The sequence below is a fragment of the Pinus tabuliformis genome, chromosome 2_1 (genome assembly GCF_031772625.1).
Source record: "Pinus tabuliformis cultivar Carrire ecotype Pingquan chromosome 2_1, CPIR1, whole genome shotgun sequence".
Taxonomy (NCBI): Eukaryota; Viridiplantae; Streptophyta; class Pinopsida; order Pinales; family Pinaceae; genus Pinus; species Pinus tabuliformis.
The window spans coordinates 739,381,201-739,401,625 of record NC_142299.1 but is presented as its reverse complement, the minus strand read 5'-3'; the positions used below and the strand labels follow the sequence as shown (position 1 = coordinate 739,401,625).

Sequence of the window (20,425 nt, the reverse complement as noted above, 5' to 3'; positions counted from 1 at the left end):
GCAGAGGCTCAAAGAATTGATGCAGGGCCTCCTGGGGCTGACGCAAGCCAAGATAGGCTGACATAGGGCCAATGCTAGGCTAGGAGAGGCTGACGCAGTCCAGATTGGGTAGACGCTGGGGTTTCAGGGGCGGATTGGTGCTTAGTAGCTGCCAGAAGGATTATCTGGGGTTTTAGCCAGTAGATTTGTCTAAAACGAAGAGGTATCACTGCTATGGAAATTCTTTGTTGGGTAGGCTAGTTTCGGCACCCAGATTATACTATGATATTGCTTAATAAGAAAACCCTCAGATAATTGCATTAGTTTTCTCGCATTGGGTTTTTCTGGGGACATTAGTTCAAAAATAATGGTGTCATATGGTGTGTTTGTTCTTGTTTCTTTTAGTTGCTGATCTGTAATATATTGAGCATGCACTAGTGTTTATTTTCAGTATTTACATTGTAAATAACTTGTTAAGGAAAATAACAAGTAGGTAGGAATAAATCAGATAAAGTGCATGGAGGGTTTCTAACTAAGTAAACTTAGAAACTTCAACAATAGGCTATGTGCAGTTCACACGTGTGGCTGGAAGCAAGGACAAATGCACAGGTGATGTCACAGGCTAAGGGGCCTGCAAATTAAAAATTAACACCCCACATAAAACTGAAATCCACACAATACATATGCGTATAAAATCTCAGAAACAATTCATCAATAAATAAAATATTTACAAGAGAAATATTGGCCGAATAATTGTCCACTCACTCTTCACTCTCACCTACTTACATGCCTTATGGGCTCACCTAGATTTATACAAGTGGATCTGAACCCAAAGTAGGTTCTAGATCCTAAACAAACTCCCACAATATCTCTCATGATCCATAAAAATTCTCACCTAATCCCTTATCTCTAGATGAGATCTAACTAACCCTCAAATCTCTCTACTCTTCCCAAATATTCTCGAACTCTCTCCTATTTACAATAATTCTCATTCTCTTCTAAAACTATAGGAAAACACAATAAATAATTAAATCCTAACTTAGGGAACTAACTCCTTTAGTAAACATGATACCCTAGGTTAGATGCTCCTGCATCAGACTCCCTAGGTAAAAGAAAATCATGGTCTCTCGACCATATGTCTTTATAAGTTGATAAAACTCCTCCTGGATCCCAAACTTTCACTTGTAGTAAATCAGTTGCTCTGTCATGTTGTTGTTTTATGGTTGTCTTCTCTCATCTTCCAGGCTTCCAAACTTTATGTTGTAGTTCTCCTCCTCCTTTGTTGATGTATACTCGAGCAGTCAAATGCATCATGTTGTTGTCTTTCTGCCTTATCTTGCAATATCTTGGTTTATGCACTTTTTCCATCAATTTTCTTAATTCTTCAATCTCATCATCCAATTTAGTTTCTGATTGAATTTTACTGTTACTAGTTTGGAAAATCAATTCATCATCTTTAACATTAAATTGCAAATTACATTTTATCTCAGGTTCCACATTTTCACTGCTTGAACATTTCTCTTCCTTATTTGCAACTTGATTAGATTTAGGTTCCATCAACATCTTTTCTAGCAATTGTAATTCTTCTTCACATTTCATAAGCATTTTACAGTCACTTTCAGAAATCATTTCAATAGACTGGTCTTCATCCCTGCATGAAACAAAATTAGTGTCTTGTCCATCATCTGCAACACATCCTGCATCCACACACCAATTGTCAGATTTAAAAACATAAGGCTTTATAGTCTCGACAGATGATTCTGTCCTCAAGTCTTTATGCTGATCTTCTAAACAGTTTGTGGTGCCATCTGTGGGAATCAAACCCACATTCATATCAACAGATTTCATTTCAGCATCATCATCGTCCTCACCAAGCATCAATCCTTGTTTTGGTTCACAAATGCATACATTCATCTTGGTTATCTGGAGTTTTTCTGCTTCCCTTAACAAAACTTTCAACTTGTGTTTCTGTCTCCTTGCAATCAACTGCTTGATTGGCCATCTAGTTGTCCTCTTCATTATCCATCCATGTTTATGATTTTTTAGCAGTTCCATCAGCACATTGAACGTGCCTTCAACTCAACAATCTCTTTCTCGAACTCTTCATCACTTATGCCAACTGCTTTGGCATCATTGTGGCTTTTTCTACGAGTTCTGCAAATGACTATCCATAGTCATCTTTATCTCCTTCTTCCCTTGCATAAGATTCTTTTTGCTTTCTTTGCTGCAAACTGCCACAATATCCCTTGAAATTGTCTTTACAATGCATTAACCAAACTTTGGGTGTCAGGCTCCATCGATCATGCACCCATTTACAACTAATGTCGTTATGACTCCATTTTAGATTCAACTAACATTGTCATAGCTCTATACATCACTAAATACCTTAATTGAATTTATATTGAGAGACCTTTAGCATCAACTTGAGTTAATTTTAACTCAACTTATGTAAGGACTTTTGACCATTTGAGCAGTCAATTAAATTCCTTTTACATACATAACCTCCCTTGGCTTTCACAATTATGACTCTAATCTCAAAACTTATGACCTTTAGAAACTCAATAAATCAAAATTTTCAAATAGGATATAAAAGACAATGTAATCTCTTGTTACAAAATTTCCAATCTTTCCCTCTCTTACAAAATAAAGTCATCAAGTGTAGGCCAAATTGACAAAACGTTGTGGGTGTTGGAGGTTCCCAAGGATGTGTGTCATGCTTTGCTGCTATTCAGAGTCCCATGGTTCTTAATGCGCCACTTGTGGGTATCAATATGCTTTTTTTGACGTCTGGATCCCAGTTAAGTTCCCTGGGTCATGGCTATGGAACCACCTAATGATCACATAATAAACCCTAGCAAGCAACAAATCATTAGGTACAATAATCATTTTTGCATCTAAGTGGACCAAGCTTGAATGTAAAGGACTTTTTGACACTTCAAATAAGACTTCCCTTCCAAATTTGTGCTTTGAACTCACAATGGTGTTACCACCCTAGGTAGGAGTGGCTAAAGGACAACCCTATTAGATGTTTCCAGCCCCCAAGGGGAAATGACATTTCCTTTGTCCACACTTTAATCAATAGGTGCTATGTGAACGATGATGGTAACAGAGGGGAGAAAACTTCATGGCCAAGTGCCATGGTCAAAGGGACCAACGTGGTGGGGATCCAAATCTCGAGTGTATATATTTGAGGAGGGAGCAATTGTGGATGCATGAGTTACCAACCCGACCTTTGTTTTCCCACTTGTCTTGTGCGCCTTTTATTTTTCTTGATTTTTTCTTTGTATTACTTTTTGTAGCTCAAAGGGTTAAAGCTTTCTTTCTGTGATGTATAACAATTGTATTACCCCTCAATGGTGAGGTAGTGGATTTCCTATCGGGGTTGGGACATGCGAGGGTTCATTCCATGATGTATAGGAGAAATATGGTGCTCAGGAATTGGGTGATGGCCATAAGGGGTGAGGTAGAGCTCATGTTAGGCTTTTTCCCACGTGCTAATGTGTATGTCCTGACCACCTTTTGCATTTCGATATTCTTTCTTTTATTTTGCTTGTGGCTAATATATGTTTTTTCTTTTCCTTTTAGATGCATCAACTTCCCAAGGCCAAGTTTCGGGGCCTACCTAGGTATGGGGATGTATTGGTGCCAAATCCCAAAGAGCCAATGGTCAGTTGAACCCGAAGAATGGAGGTGGAATATATGGCTCGTAATGTAAGATGGAGAGTGGTAAGTATGGAGTCAGAATAGATGGGACACGTTATCTCAATCAAGGCTTCCGAAGTAGTGGCCCTCCTAATACCCATTGGGCCATTAAGGGAGGTCCCACTAGACTAGGATCGAAGATTAATCCCCCATTTAAGGTGAGAGGACAAGATCATGGTTAAAACCCCTCTTTCGAAGTCACCCCATAATCCATGCCTAAATCCCAAAGTACAAACAAGCATAAGCACTCGATTGCAAAATGAATAAAGCGCCTTTTGATCGGAAGCCCACCCTCATTCATGTGCTCCTACGAGGTGGGTGAGAAGTCAAATGACTGATGCAAGTGGTGGAAATGAATAGTGCCACGTCATCAACGAGTGGTGGTTGCTAGGGGCTGCTAGTTGGTCTGTTGGATGGGAGGTGTGGGAGATTTTTTTTCCATACCCACTTTTGGTGGGTAACACGACCAAATCAAATCGTTATCGTAAAGAAGTAAAAGGCATGGTAGAGGGGTGGAAAAAGCAGACTGAGGAAAGGGGTAATTCATGCTTCCACGATTTCTCCCTCCTTACAGCTATACACTCAAGATGTTGGACCACCATTAGTTGGTTATGGCACCTTGCCTTGAAGTTGAGCCCACTCCATTTCCGCCATCCACACATACACTTGTGGATTGATGGGCTAACTTGGGACTTGTCACTTCCCCTTGGAGGTTGGAAACACTTAATAGGGTTATATATCTAGCCATCCTTAACATAAGGAGGGAACACTTATACGGGACTTGGTCTCGTTAGATATTTGAAGGTGATTTTTGTGTGAAGTATTATTTTGCTCCTAATGTTAAGTATGGTTGACTATGATGCATCCATGGTTTTAGCTACCTAATCATGGTTGATTTTCACTTGATTTTGATAGGGTTTTTTCAGGTGGTTCTCATCATAGCAACATAGGCTTCTTGATTGCCCTACTTTCTCGGCAGAATAAAGTTTGTACTATCCAGTGTAGAGAGAGAGAGAGAGAGAGAGAGAGAGAGAGAGATTGACCTTCATGATGTAGTGTTCCCTATCTAGAGTAGAGCGTTGGACTGTTTGATGACTTCACATGATGCTTGACACCCTGAGGGACCCCTAGATGCTGAAATGTTGAGCCCATGGAGGATGGTGTTGGAGATGTCGATGATGTGCCTAGTGGACTCAGGATGCCCCCAGGCTAGCCTTGACCCTGTGTTATGGGCATCACTTGTTCTGGAGCCTAGATGGTGATGGTCATCATTGAGAGGACAAGGGAGGGATTGCACATCACCTTGGAGCCCCAATGCTTGAGTTAAAAGAGTGCCAATTCACTCCTCTTGCTCCTTTGAGGCTGTCATAGGGCACTATGGACATGACATGTTGACATAGACTCTAGAGTCACTTCGGAGGCTTGCACATGATCCTTGAGATGCATCTTGGAGTATGGAGCACTCATTAGCCCATAACACCCTTTTTGTTGGCTTGGAGAACTCATTTGGAGGATGATGTCATGCTTTATGAGCATATTCTCCCACATGTGTGGGCTTTTATGGAACTTTTGTTATGTTTTTGGGCTATGAGGTTGGCTTGTAACCTCTTTCTTGTGGAACACTTAAAGTAAACTTGTCAATAGGGCTTCATTAGTTGTTTTATTGTAAAATGAGTGGGATAGGTCTTATATAAATAGAGCCTCCCGTCATTTTGTTTCTTGATCATCACACATTATATTTTATTCCTCTCTAAGAGTGTGCGGGCTAGTCTTTTTCGCTACATGGACAAAATGCGATATTTATGGATGCGACTTGTTAAAGGATGTGAGTTTTGTTTGGAGACATTGTTTTAGGATTGAAAGAAACACTTTTGTTGAAGAGTGTTGTAAGTTTATTGTCTATTATTGATATTTTGTATGCTTTAATTTTCATGGTAGGGTTTCAATTGTTCCATGACTAAATGCTTTATCATTGCTAAAAGTTTGCTTTATAATTGCATGTGAAATTTTCCTCTTTAGAGCCTATAGGGAAACTCTATATGTGCAGACCCCATACTTGATTCTAGGGTTTTAAAAGTGGATGCCCTAAGGCACCCCTCCTTACTCCAATATCCCTCCTTGGAAATTTGTACCATAAAGATTGCATTAACCATTGTACAATAAGGCACTGGTCAAATAGTGTGTTGGTTACCATAAAACTCCATAAAAACCTTTTCCCTTTTCTCTCTCCTAGATTGCTGGGGCAGCCACAAGGGTTTTAGGTCTAAACTATGCATAAAAGTGTTGTTTTATTGCATGTGTGTGGCTTATAATTTAGGATTAGCTTCTATAACTATCTACAAGCAAAATCTAGTATAGGGGATAGCCTAACATACCTTAATAGGGCTGATGTCACCCTTTTATTTTTCTGTTTATGTATATCTAACAGAAATAAAGCAATTTACCCTAGTCTAACCCTAACCTCTATTTGAAGGCCTTGTCCCATTCTTGTTGAAGATCATTTTAAGGCCTTTTCTAAGGCTTCTATATGAGGTTGACTGCCATATTATTGAAGATCATCCAAAGCCTAACTTATAGTAGCTCATCTAGTGGTCTAACCTTTGAGTAATTGAACTGTAGCATTGAAAATCTAGGTCATCTTTGGCCCTGCCAAGTACTCTGTCCATATTTAGACCATCAAAAACTCATCACTTCGAGTCCTATTATTAGAATATCCTTATAGGTGATTTAAGAAAGGCTCTGTTGTGGTTTAAATCCCATTAAAGAGCAGGAGGAAGATTGCTGAGGTGACAGTGGTAACATTTCCTCATTGTTTCCGTAAGTTTTGGCCCCTCACCTGGTGAGGCTTTGCACTGGGACTGCTAGATTTTGCGGCTGCAGGAACCAATGCCTCGCTAAATCTGGAATTTCTTCTAGCTCATGTGCTCTGTCTAAAACTAAGCAATTGAGTCCTAAACAAAACTGGAAAAACTCATGCTAAATATAAAACAAGGAGTTCCTTCCTAAAATGGAAAGGAAAATCCAGTGAAGGAAAGCACTTTCTAATTTAAAAAGCATGTAAGCTCATTTTTATATCTGAGCATGTCAACTCTAATGAGTCCTAACAGTAAAGTAAAATGTCCAGTAATATGTATTGCCTCAGTTTGGTATTTTTGCTGCACACGGTGTTCAAAGTTCTTGCATGATAAAAAAATTATTTTATAATTGATTTCTCCTGCCAACAGATTCAAATGAATTGATATAGCTCCAGCTAGTCACATGTCTAAATTTAAAATAATGACTGCAAAAATAGAATCTCCATGAATTTTTCCTATTTGGTAAGAATTACCTTTATTTGATTAGACAAGGGTTTGACACCCTTTTAATATGAGCCTGTTCAAAGTTCAAACAAACTGACTTGTACTTTTTCCAATTTGTTCTCTGGCCGATAAGTTTCTCTATTTTAACAGGAATTATATTTGATAGCTAGTACATGTAGACTTAAGTGTATATGCTTAGTTGCATATACATATTATGCGGATATGTCTCTCTGGCAAAAACCCCCATAATTATAAAGTACGTAAATATTAAATGGTAAATACAGTATGGTAATGTGCCTCTTTCTTTTCTCTTGCAGGGTCCAGAAAATCGAGAACTGAAGCTTTGGGTTCCCTTTGATACTGCTTGTTTACTTCCAGCAGAAGCTATTGGAAAATGGAAATGCATAGAAACTGTTGAGTTGAGGAACTCTATAGATAGAAGGCCCTGCCAGTTATTTTTTGATAGGATATTAAGAGATCCAGAGGCAAGCTTACTTATTGTGGGATGTACACAAGATAATTCAATATACATATTGCATGTGGAATTTGAGGCCCATTCTGCTTACATGGATTATCTGTCCAGATTTTGTGTGGAATTACCCATATCTAACCTTACTGCAAGAAGTGATAAATCAGGTGACGGGGACGGGGTTGTGGAGCTTTTCTGTGTTCACGATGAATCAATACATCTTTATACTTTATACAGGTCTCAGTGCATTCCTCCAGTGCATAATGGTTCCTCAGGGGTTTCATCACCAACAGGTTCGTATGAGCATACAGAGGAGGCAGATTTGTCAGAGTCTTGTGGTTTTTATTCTGTAGAAAGAGATAATTGCTGCTCACCTGAACTAGTTGGGAAAGCAGAACTGTTATTGCCATTTACCAGAGCTAGTGAGTGCATTGTAGACCCACCTGCAAGCTCAGGTTTTGGAAGTTGGATTGAAGTCCCCAGTTTACTTGATGTACTGAGGGATGTTGGAGGTTCCCAAACTGCATATTCTGTCTCACAAGAGCAAAAATATTCAGGTCCATCAAATATAGATTCCAGTGCAACAGCAGCTGCAGTTTGTCAGCATGAAAGTGTTTCAGGTCGCTGCAAAGATTCTTGGAGGGGGAGTAGGTACTGTCCAGTCAATTCTCTTGGAAAGCTGCCTGAAACAATTGCTGTGACCGAATTCTCTACGTGCACTGTTCCAAGCCTATCTGCAGGATGGAAATCACATGAGTTGCTGGGTTCTGATGGCAAATATTATCTTAAAGTTTCCAGATCTACAGATTCAAAAGATTATAATAAGGAAGATTCGTACAATTTTAGTCAAGTGTTGTCAATTAGTGACAATGTATATCCATATGCGAGGGATTCAGTTCCTGCACTATCGACAAATCCAAAAGTCACAGACAAAGTAACCACTGGAGTGATGTTTGAATTAAGTGATAAAAAGAGTACAGTGGGACAGCCATCTGAGTTTAACAATTTGGGCATGTCATCAGGCATGCTATATTCAGAGAGTATTGGTTCCTTCTCTCAGCAAGCCAGGGAAGACATGAAATGTTCAAGGGATATTGTGGACACAATTAGAATTGAAACTTCAGCAACCTCTGATCGGAAGTACATCGACTGCAGGTTCAGTGATGGGAAAACAGATTCTGATCAAATCCAATGGGTGGAAATGGAAACTAATACTGCAGTGATGAACAGGTCCTTTTTAGGACAAACTAACAAGCCAGTTATTCTCAACCCACTTGAAACACTAGCTCTATGCACTTCCTCAATGCAGGCATCATTAGACACTGTAATTTCCATTTCAATTAATCCAACTTTAATCTTTTTACTTTCATCATTTGCACCTGTTGGTTTCTGATTGGTTTTGATTTTCCTTTCTTTTTTGCATGGGATTGAAGAAATGCTGTATTTCTTTAGATGATTTATAGGTTTCTGATCACTGAGAACCTGTATACTGCAGCTGGGCAAGATGACTGAAGAACTTCAGAAGCACGTTTCAGTTTCAGTGGAGACCTCAATCATTGAAGAGAGCCATCGACTAGAGTCATCAATTGAGGAGCGTCTTGAAAGACACCTTGAAAGATATACTGACAGAATGCACACAGGATTTAAGGATACTGTTAGCAGAGCACCCAATGTCATGCAGCATGTGGCGATGCCAGTATCTAAAAATGACTTCTTTACAGCACTCTGTCAAAATGTTGGCAAAGAAATATCGTCTCAGGGACCTGTAATTGCTAAAGCAATTTCAACAAATTCTGATGGAATTGCAATGGCTATAGCAAGAAACATGTCACAGGTTAATCTTGTTTCCTTTATAATTACCTTTTACACAACTAATGTACCTTCTTTTGCTTCCTTTCAAAGTTCAACCCATTAGAGAAAGCATATTTTGAAAACACGTTTAATTGTTAGACAGTGATAGCTGAACACATGAAGTCATGTTTCCTGTTGAGAGCTTTTACCCATTTTTGTTGCTCTGTCCTACCTACAGATTTTCCAGTGTTCAATTACATTTTCAGCCAAATGATTTCATATATTTCTTAAGCCTGCCAATTGAAGAAAGTAATTCTTACAGTTTTTTTTTGTTCGTTGCATTTTCCTATTATGGCAGAAGCAAGAAATTATTAGTGATCTACTAGAGAAATACATTGCTTCTTCAACAGGAATGCATATCTCAAGAGAACCGCTGGCTACATTTTGCTCTCAAACATTACAGGTTTAGTAAGTGATGTCTCTTCCTAACAGTATGTATATTTAAAACGACTTTTGTAGACATTACAATGCATATCAACCTTTAGCATTTGTATTTATTAAAGGTTCTATGCGGCATGGTTTAGAAGGTTACTGTTTTAAATATTTACTTCACTGACCATAATGTTTGTTTCCATTCGTGATGCATCCTTTTCTTTTTCCAAGGAAAAACATTGAGGAAACCCAAGGGATGCTTCCCCACGTTCGTGGATGGCATCCCTATTAAACCTGTCAGTATATACTAGTGTGTGCCTAATCCAGGGTTAGTCAAACTGGGCATCTGCTGGCTTGGAACTAGCCAAATGACCAGCAACATTGGTGACAATTGGTTCAGCACCCCTTGGGCTATTTGTGATGCATTTGTAATGCCACCTAGAAAATATATGCTTTCACATTTCTTGTTTAATATTTTGAAAGTTTTATTGTGATGTAAATGGGAACTTAAGGCTAATGCTTCTGCAGGCAAAGAGATGTGTCTTTCAGTATTGTGATTGTAAAAATGCTATTATCTTGGATGGGGGACAAAGTCACAGAATTGGCAGGGATGGAGCTTCACTTGGAGACATGGGATTTGAGGTCAGAAGTTTAATAGACAAAGGAGTTATATGGCTTACAGATTTCAGGAATAACATACGTTGATATTGGCAATATAAGCAATAAAAGAGTAGCGTAGATGGTAATTTTCTTAGTATGTTAGTCATTTTGCTTGGGTAGTCATCGATATTGCATATTTGGCATGAATAATGTAAGAAATTGTATTTTTGGCAAGGGTGCTAATCCTGGAGGATATGGAGCATAGTCTTGATCTTAATGCACATTGCATACAACTGTGTAGACTGGGAAGCACCATGGAGACTTTATTAGCAAAAGCAAGGCACCTAAAATTCATGAGGAATATGATAAAAGGAGCCACGGAAATTGAGCAAGCACACACAGTGTAGAAAGTGCTTATTTTCTCTGAAGAACATTCATAGGGAGCATTACTTTGGGGCCAATTTCTTTAGTTGCTGGGCGGCTTGGCAACATAACTTGATAATTGTTGGGAAGTTTTAGCAGGGGGCGCAGTCTTTATCTCATGGTTTCAGATTAAACATTTAACAGCTACCCTGTATAAATATGTGGGCAGAATTGGGTATGTAGGTTAGCATGATTTGGGTAGGTCTACCTCATAAGTTTGTATAATATTGCAGGACGGGAATTTTGGCAGGCCTGGATTTGTGTGCAGCTGGATTCTAGACAAAGTTAATAATAATTATGTTTGAGCCAGAGTTCTGATTTTTGTGGAGGGACTGTTACCCACCAAGGGTGGGTGGTGGGTAACAGCTAGAAGAATTCTTTTCTCCTTTCTGATCAGCCAGCCAGCCCACAGCCCTATGATAATCCACAGATAACTTTACATCATAGCTGTCCACCTATGCTTTGGTTAGTTCTCTTTCCCTTCTGGCATACTTCTTGAAGGAAGTTGGGTCATCTATTAGAAGGTAGACTAACTGTTTATGTAATCATGTGCTTCAGTGACCCGATCCCTACTACAACAGACTGATGATATTTCTCGTATTTGTTAAATTACTTTAAACAAATTACTTGCAGTTTTCTATGGAAAATATCGAAATACATACACTGCAGCCTACACAAAATAATTACTGCGGACACTAAACACTACACAGGAGAGAAATAAATATGCACACAATTACACCGTTGTTTTTGGACAAACGTCCCCAGAAAAACCCAACTTGGGAAAACCGGTGCAGCAGCTGAGGGTTTTATTATTATGCAGTAGTAATCTGAGTACAAATCATTAGATGCCCAAACTGGCAATTTGATACAGAGAATAAACTAGCAAAGAGGTAGTGAGAAATATTCTCACACTGTCATTGGAGATAAGACACTGATAAGGCTTTGGAAGGCTAATCCCACGCAGATCTGCGCCAGCCTACGTAGATCTGTGTCACAACCTCTAGGAACTGCGTCTCCTCCTCGTCTGATCTTCTGCTGACTGGAACTTCGACCCTCTGGCTCTCCGGTCTCACACCCCAACTTTCAGCTCTAGATCTTGACTACTCCTAGAAAAAATTCTAACTCCCTCTGAAGCTCTGCACTGCGTCTGTGTGGCACTGCGCTGCCTCTCTGAACCTCTCGTTGCCTTCTCTGCCTTGCACTCTCCGGAACTAGAAAACTTCCCTCCGGTCTACTAACCCTGTCCCTCACTGCAAGAAGATCACTCGATCTCTCTACGACAACTCAATGCTACTACTCTTGAGAAATTTGATCTCTAGATTTCACTGTCTCTGTGTGTTCTCCAATTGCCCATCAAGCTCCTTCTTATAATTTCTCATTGGAGCACCAACGAAGAAGATTAAAACATAATCAAAGGCTAAGATTAACTGGGAGTTGATCCTCGTCTTCTTCTAGAAGATTCACACCAGATTTAATTAATACCCTTTAATTAATCACATTTCCTAAATTTAGACTTAGGAATACATTAAAAATGATTAATTATTTTAATTAAACCATCTCGAGGTGGAATTTTCCTAAATGATTTCTGGGTATTGGAGAATGTATGTGTCTTGGCCTCTCTGCAAAATCTCGAGGCTAGAGCACATCTGATGCTACAGAAATCAACACTCCCTCTTAGCGAGGAATGTGCTCTAGTGCTGCAACCCATTGAAGCATCACTCTCTCTCTGGACCATATCCTGTTGTGCTGTTGATGTCTAACTCTGCTGCCCATCAACTATTGCGCAACTCTGATTGTTGCATCCCTGCTACTGCTAGCCTTGCTGAACTGCTGGCAACACCGCATCTGCATTGCAATCCTCTGCAACTGTTGCTGTTGCAACTGCAACCAAAAAGCATCCAAAATACTGAACCAACTGTGGTCAATATGATGCATCTATCACTCGAGTCCTTACTGCTGCTAAACTCTACGCTTTCACTAAAGCCTCTGCCCTGCTGCTGACTCTGCATTGTGCCAACTGCACTGCTGCCAACTCTGCTCTGCGCTACCTGTTGAATTTTCTAAGTCTATCTATTAGAAAATTAATCTGTATTCTGCTGGTTTATTTCTTCTACTTGTAAATTCTGAACAAGTTATTTAAAAACATTTAAATACCGAAATAAACACAATATAGTCACAACATCTACAAACCATCAACTAAAAGAAAACAAGCACACAAGTGACACTGTTATTTTTGGACAAATGTCCCTAGAAAAATCCAATGCGGGAAAACTGGTGCAACTATTCTGAGGGTTTATTATTATGCAGTATTTCCTTGAGTACAACTGGGTGCCTAACTGGCTCACCCGAGAGAAAAATACAGGGCATCAATACCTCTATATTCGGAAACAGGTATTCAGAAAACTTGTCCCACGAAACGCTCTCCGGCACAACTAAAGCTCAGCGCTGGCCCTTTTGGCCTCTGTGTCAGCTTCCTGCTGACTTGTGTTAGCCCCAAGACCCTCTGCGTCATCCCTCTGAGGCACTAAGCAACATTTGGGACCCTCTGTGTCACTCTAGCAGCCTCTGCGTGGATGACGCAGTCCCTCTGGCCTATGCGTTGTCTCTGCTAGGCTCTGTGTGGCCTGCACTGGCTACTGCTCTCGCCCTCCCTACGTCTGTGCTAGTCTCTTAGTATTGTCTCTGCCTCTCTGTCCAGTACTCACTACCCCTCACTGCTGATCATTGATTCACTTTTGTTTAGCAACCCCGCTCTAGCAAAATGAATGACTGATCACTCTGGTGTATTCTCCAACTGACCCTCAAGCCTCCTCTTATACTTATTTTGTTGAGTCTTCAACGGCCGAGATTACATCTCTAATCAATGACTAAGATTAGATTTGGCTTGGTCCATGTCATTTAGAACCTTCTAACCCAATTTTATATTAATACCCATTAATATTTTTTTCCCCAAGTTTAGACTTGGGAACTCCATTAAAAATATTAATTTTTTTAATATCTCCTAAACTGCTTAGAATCTGCCCAAACCATTTCCGGGTCTTGGAGATTTCATGTGCTTTAGCCTCTCCACCAATATTCATGGCTAGAGCACATCTGATGCTACCCCAAATCAACACTCCCTCTTAGCAAGGATTGCGCTCTAGTAATACTCCACAGTGAGAATCACTCTGATTATACGACACCGGTACCTGTGCTGATGCTAGGCCTCCCCGCCCAACATCCTTTGCACTGCTGCATCCTGTATTGCTGCCCATGGCTCTGCCACTGCCACTGTTGCATCCGTACAACAGTTCCTGCATCCGTGTTGCTGCTGGTCCTTTCTCCCAACACTGCATCTCCACTGAAACCCCCTCTCATCATGCTGCATTGTGCTACTGCACTGCAACTCAGTTACTGAGAAGTAAGTAACTGATCCACCCAGCTTTTGACATCCCTGTCAGGCTAGAAACACTCACGATGTTGAATCTCCCTCTGCCGCTAACAAGTGCTCCCTCTACTGACCTCTGCGTTGCTGCAAAAACTCCTTGCATCTCGCAGCATTGCAAACCTCTCTGTGCCATTCTACGCTGTTGCAACACTCTCCGTGCCTCTCGCACTGTTGCAGCCTGCTAGCCTCGTGCTGCCCGAGGACTCCTTCACTGTAGCTCTCTCTGCCGCTTCATCCGCATTCGTCTCTACCTACATCTGCCAGTCTTGCTACTCCTCTTTGGGGCCCCCGTAGCAAGGTATAATCTAAGAGGTTGGGTACCTCAAGGATCCTGCCCCTCATCGCCTATAGTCCTCCTGACTACAGCTCGATGTCTCCCCACTTCTTCTCAAGTGGCACATGAGCACTCATGGCACAATTGTCCCCTCCTCGACTTCTTTCTCCGCCCTCGCTGGCGCTGCCTGCGAGTCAGAAGCCTCTCCCTTACTCTTCTTGCTCGGAACTGGTTCGCATAGTGACCTAGTTCCTCACAATGGAAACACTTGACCTTGGAGAGGTCCTTCTTCCTCTTCTCCTACTTTCCCGCAGATGCTAGAGCCTCATCCTCTTCCTCTTCATTCTTGATCCTAACGCCTTTGCTGCTACTCGTCTTGGTCAGCCGTCTGATCTCTTCTTGACAAAGAGCTGCCCATAATTATTCCTAATCCGGAAAACTCGCCTTTCCCAATATGCTCTGGACAAATGTCTCCCAATCCTTGGAGACTGCGTTAAGTGTGGTCCTTACCATCAACTCTTGATCTGGCGTGGCCCCTATGGAAATCAGTTGGTCACGGATCTCCTTCAACCGACCGAGGAAGACATCTATCTGGTCTCCCTTCTGCATCTGGTATAACCTTAGCTGATTCTCCATGAGCATCTTTCTCTGCACGAAAGTATGCTGGTACAATGTCTTCAAAGTGTCCCACATCTCCTTTTCCATTTCCTTGGCAATATGTGGGACCACATGATCCTTGACCCCATCAAGGATGATACACTTTTCCTTAGCCATTGCCTCATACCTTTCATTAGCTACCGGGTCAACAAGGATAGCCATCACTCTCAAGGTGAAGCCCTTGATACGATGTCTGTCTAGAATGGACAAGATCCTAGCATTCCAGATCACAAAGTTGGACCCTCCGTCCAACCTGTCTTGATCTCTCAGCCCATTCACGACCATCTCGCTGCTCTTCTGTCGACCCGTCCGAGTCTCTCTACTTCCCGCCTGGAAGTTCTCGGTTCCACTCCTGTTGAGTTTCTCTACTTCCCGCCTGGAAGTTCTCAGTTCGACTCCTACTGAGTCTCTCTACTTCCCGCCTGGAAGTTCTCGGTTCGACTCCTGCTGAGTCTCTCTACTTCCCGTTTGGAAGTTCTCTTCTGGACTCCCTCTGAGTCTCGATTTCCCTCCTGGAAATCCTTCTGCCAACCATCAAGTTGCCCCTCTCCAATCGTCTATGCAATTGCAACACTGATCCAGATTCCTTGGCTAGAAATCCACCTCGGCAGCAACTTCCTCTACCTTGGTCTTGCCCTGTTAGGTACTGTTCTAACCACAGTGGCCCACCAGCTTCGCTCCTACAAACTGCCCACAGCTTCCTTTGCCCAACAACTGAAGGATTGAGCCTCTTGGCTCTGTGCATCTCGACACCGGCAAAACAGCTCCCTCAGCGAATTGCGTCAGCCCTCTTGGCCTCTGTGTGAGCCTCTCTCTAACCTCCTCAGCCTCTGCACTGGCCTCTCTCTGGCCCAGACTGATGATGCAGTCCCTCTGCGTCAACCCTTCTTCTGTCGCTTCTACAAGGATCAGCTACTGTCACTCGGGACAACTGATTCTGGTGCCGATGCCCTACTCAGCTGATGCCTTCAGCTCTCCTGTGATCTGCAACCACGCTCTGATACCATGTTGAATTTTCTAAGTCTATCTGTTAGAAAATTAATCTGTATTTTGCTAGTTTATTTCTTCTACTTGTAAATTCTGAACAAGTAAAATTAAAACATTTAAATACCGAAATAAACACAATATAGTCACAACATCTACAGACCATCAACTGAAAGAAAACAAGCACACAAGTGACACCGTTACTTTTGGACAAATATCCCCAGAAAAACACAATGCGAGAAAACCAGTGCAGCTATTTTGAGGGTTTATTATTATGCAGTATTTCCTTGAGTACAACTGGGTGCCTAACCCGCTCACCCAACAGAGAAAAATACACGGCAACAATACCTCTATATTCGGAAACAGGTATTCAGAAAACCTCTCCCAAGAAACCCTCTCCGACATAATCGAAGCTCAGCGCTGGCCCTTCTGGCCTCTGCGTCAGCCTCCTGCTGAGCTACGTCAGCTCCAGGACCCTTTGTGTCAGCTCTCTGAGGCACTGTGCAGCCTCTAGGACCCTCTACATCACTCCAGCAGCATATGCGTGGATGACGCAGTCCCTCTGGCCTCTATGTTGTCTCTGCTGGGCTCTGCGTGGCCTGAACTGGCTGCTGCTCTCACTCTCCCTGCTTCTGCGCTGGTCTCTTAGTACTGTCTCTGCCTCTCTGTCTAGTACTCATTGCCCCTTGCTGCTGATCACTGATTCACTTTTGCTTAGCAAACCCGCTCTAGCAAACTGAATGACTGATCACTCTGGTGTATTCTCCAACTGACCCTAAAGCCTCCTCTTATACTTTTTCTGTTGAGTTTTCAATGATCGAGATTACATCTCTAATCAACGGCTAAGATTAGATTTGGCTAGATCCATGTCATTTAGAACCTTCTAACCCAGTTTTATATTAATACCCACTAATATTTTATTTTTTCTAAGTTTAGACTTAGGAACTCCATTAAAAATATTAATTATATTAATATCTCCTAAGCCGGTTAGAATCTGCCCAAAACATTTATGGGTCTTGGAGATCTCATGTGCTTTAGCCTCTCCACCAATTTTCATGGCTAGAGCACATCTGATGCTACCCCAAATCAACACTGCCCAGTATCTGACCTGATACCAACTACTGCATCTGTCACTTTAATACCTGACTGCACCAACTGGTACTGATCCATCCTACTACTGCATGTCTTGGGCTCCTGTAGCAAGGTATTGCTTTATGAGGTGGACCTCCTCGAGAATCCTGCCCATCCTGTAGCTCTCTGGGGATAGAATTCCAAAGCACCACTGCTCACCCCTGGAGATAACTTGGCGATCATAGCAAACTCTTCCTCTAGTGTGGAGGACAGCCTGTCGATCTCAGCGGATGCAGCCTACTGATCCTGCTTCTCCTCCTTGTCCTTTTTTCTAAGAGGACATTGAGTGCTGTAGTGGCCAAGCTCACCACACCTGAAGCACTTTATCTTTGAAATTCCCTTCTTTCTTCTATGCTGCTCCTGCTGTCCCTTTGATGCAAGGGCCATGTCCTCCTCTTCCTTCACTTGCTTCGTCCCACTGCTGCTACTGCCATTGATAGTGGCCTTCACCAGATCACGTCTCATCTCCTTCTGCTGCAGATCAACCTCATTCCCAATCTGGTAGTTTTTCTCTGCCCAGGATACTCTGGACGAAAACTTGCCATTCTTCAAAAACACTGTTCAGTGCTTATCGTACAAACTCTTTAGGCTGGGGCACTGACCCTACCAAAGCTAGCTAGTCCCGAACATCCTGAAGCCTAATAAGGAAGGGGTCTAGACGCTCCCCTTTTGGTATCCTCATGCATCTTAGCTTCTCCTCAAGATACATCTACTGCTGCTCGGAAAATCCTTCCTACAACATAGCTAGTGTTTACCACATCTGTCAGGCAGTATCTTTGCCAGCTATGTGAGATAACACATGATCTCGAACCCCATTGAGAATAAGCCTCTTAGCTCTCGCCATCTCGTTCTTGCACTTCTTGAGCGGATCTGCATTTGCGGGTACAACTACCATACTATCGACATAAGTTTTGAGATCATGCTCATCTAGAAGGCAGGGAATTCTAGCCTTCCAGATCACATAGTTGGAGGCTCCGTCCATCCGATCTTGATCTCTCAACCTTGCTGATGTCATCTCTTTGAAAAAGTCGAATTCCTCCTCTTCTCCTTTGCGCAACTGTTGCCTAGCTATTCGCACTCCCTTCTGGAGTGAGAAATATTTCACACAGCTACTTCTACTCTGTTGGGAAAATTCGAACTTCTTGGCTAGATGTCCCCTGAGGAGAGAATTCCTTTAGAGTGTGCTCTTCCTTCCTCCTGATGCTATTTGTACTAGCAAACTGCTGCAAAATTTGTGTCCCAGCTGAAGATCTGCTTTGCAAGGAAACTATTGCTACTCCCCTTGCATCTAGTACTCTTCGATTTGGAAAATTTTATTCTTTGTCGACTCACTCAAAGAAGTAAAATTTCCACGAAAAACTGACCCTCCTGGCCAAGAAAATATGTTGCCCCTAGGGTTTCGAATTGTTGCCTACGCAGAAATTCGAACCTCCTTCTCCTCTTTTGCTCTGAGCTCTCTGGCCTACAATCTGTGCTCTGATACCATTGAAAAATCGGTGACCTGATTTCTATTGCAACAAACTGATGATATTTCTCCTATTTTTTAAGCTATTTTAAACAAATTACTTGCAACTTTCTACGACAAATATTGAAATACATACATTGTAGCCTACACAAAATAATTACTGCGGAAACTAAATACTGCATATGAGAGAAATAAACACACACAATTACACCGTTGTTTTTGGACAAACGTCCTCGAAAAAACCCAACTTGGGAAAATCGGTGCAACAATTGAGGGTTTTATTATTATGCAGTAGTAATCTGAGTACAAATCATTAGATGCCCAAACTGGCAATCTGATATAGAGAATAAACTGGCAAAGAGGTAGTGAGAAATATTCTCACACTGTCACTAGCGATCTGACACTGATCAGGCTTTGGAAGGCTAGCCCCACATAGCCTCTGCGTCAGCCTACGCAGATCTGCGTCACAGCCTTTAGGAGTTGCGTCTCCTCCTCCTCTGATCTTCTGCTGACTGGTTATTCGACCCTCTGGCCCTCCGGTCTCACACCTTGGCTTTCGACACTAGATCTTGATTGCTCCCAGCAAAAATTCGGACTCCCTCTGAAGCTCTGCGCTGCCTCTCTAAACCTCTCATTGCCTTCTCTGCCTTACAGTCTTCGGAATTGGAAAACTTCCCTTTGGTCTACTATCCCTGCCCCTCACTGCAAGAAGATCACTCGATTTCTCTCCGGCAACTCAACGCTGCTACTCTTGAGAAATTCGATATCTAGATCTCACTATCTCGGTGTCTTCTCCAAGTGCCCATCAAACTCCTTATAATCTCTCGTTGGAGCACCAACGACCAAGATTAAAACATAATCAAAGGTTAAGATTTATAGGGAGTTGATCCTTGTCTTCTTCTAGACGATTCACACTAGATTTAATTAATACCCTTTAATTAATCACATTTCCTAAGTTTAGGAATACATTAAAAATTATTAATTATTTTAATTAAACCATCTCTAGGTGGAATTTTCCCAAACGATTTCTGGGTATTGGACAATGCGCGTGTCTTAGCCTCTCTGCAAAATCTCGAGGCTAGAGCACATCATATGCTATAGAAATCAATAGTTATCCTTTGCCCTTAATCTAGTATGATTCGACCTCCCCTAAGGCCTTTTCTTTCCATTGTTCAAGAGAGGTACGAAGAGGACTTGATTGATATAACATGCCTATGGTAATCCATACTTGCCATCTTTTTTTCGTCCTTGATATTCATTTCCATTCTTTGGGTTGATTGTCATTTATCATTAATATTGACACCTTATATCCACATGTTTGTTTTAGGGCTCAAAAACTTTGCCTTGAGTGGTTGATGTAGTAGAAAGGAAGGTAAAATCGTATATGGCCACAACTAAACGAAAAAACAAAAAATGCAGAAGATGGCCAGGAACAATAATATGTGCATGGTTAAAAACCTAGCTTGAAATCTACCCCCCTCATTAGCCATCACCCAATTTCTAAGCATCTCATGCTCTATCTAAATCAAAGGAACTTATAATGCTCCGACATCGATGAGCAATAAACGACTACATCTTTAAGGGGTATTTGAAAAGCAAATAATAAGTTGGTCACCGAGGCTATGTAAGAAGGAAAATGTAATACTCCTTATGGAAATATTAAGTGAAAAATATCAAAAACATGTGCAAGCTACAACACATTCAACCAATATAAATTCTTGGAAACATTTCACAAATAGACACAAGTCAAAACCATGTTGCAACAACCAAACACTGAGCCTTTTTATTAATA

General features: G+C 41.5%; 1 protein-coding gene across 4 annotated transcripts in view; it reads left to right on the top strand.

Moving 5' to 3' along the window:
- The window catches only part of LOC149202706 (varicose-related protein-like), a 385,050-nt gene that overhangs the window by 177,361 nt on the left and 187,264 nt on the right, over window positions 1-20,425 (top strand). For all 4 annotated transcript variants that reach the window (XM_089403225.1, XM_089403224.1, XM_089403226.1 and 1 more), the window contains 3 exons: window positions 7,298-8,773; window positions 8,945-9,283; window positions 9,599-9,703. In XM_089403225.1, the coding sequence (XP_089259351.1) occupies window positions 7,298-8,773; window positions 8,945-9,283; window positions 9,599-9,703 (1,920 nt within the window). The remainder of the gene's footprint in view (window positions 1-7,297; window positions 8,774-8,944; window positions 9,284-9,598; window positions 9,704-20,425) is intronic.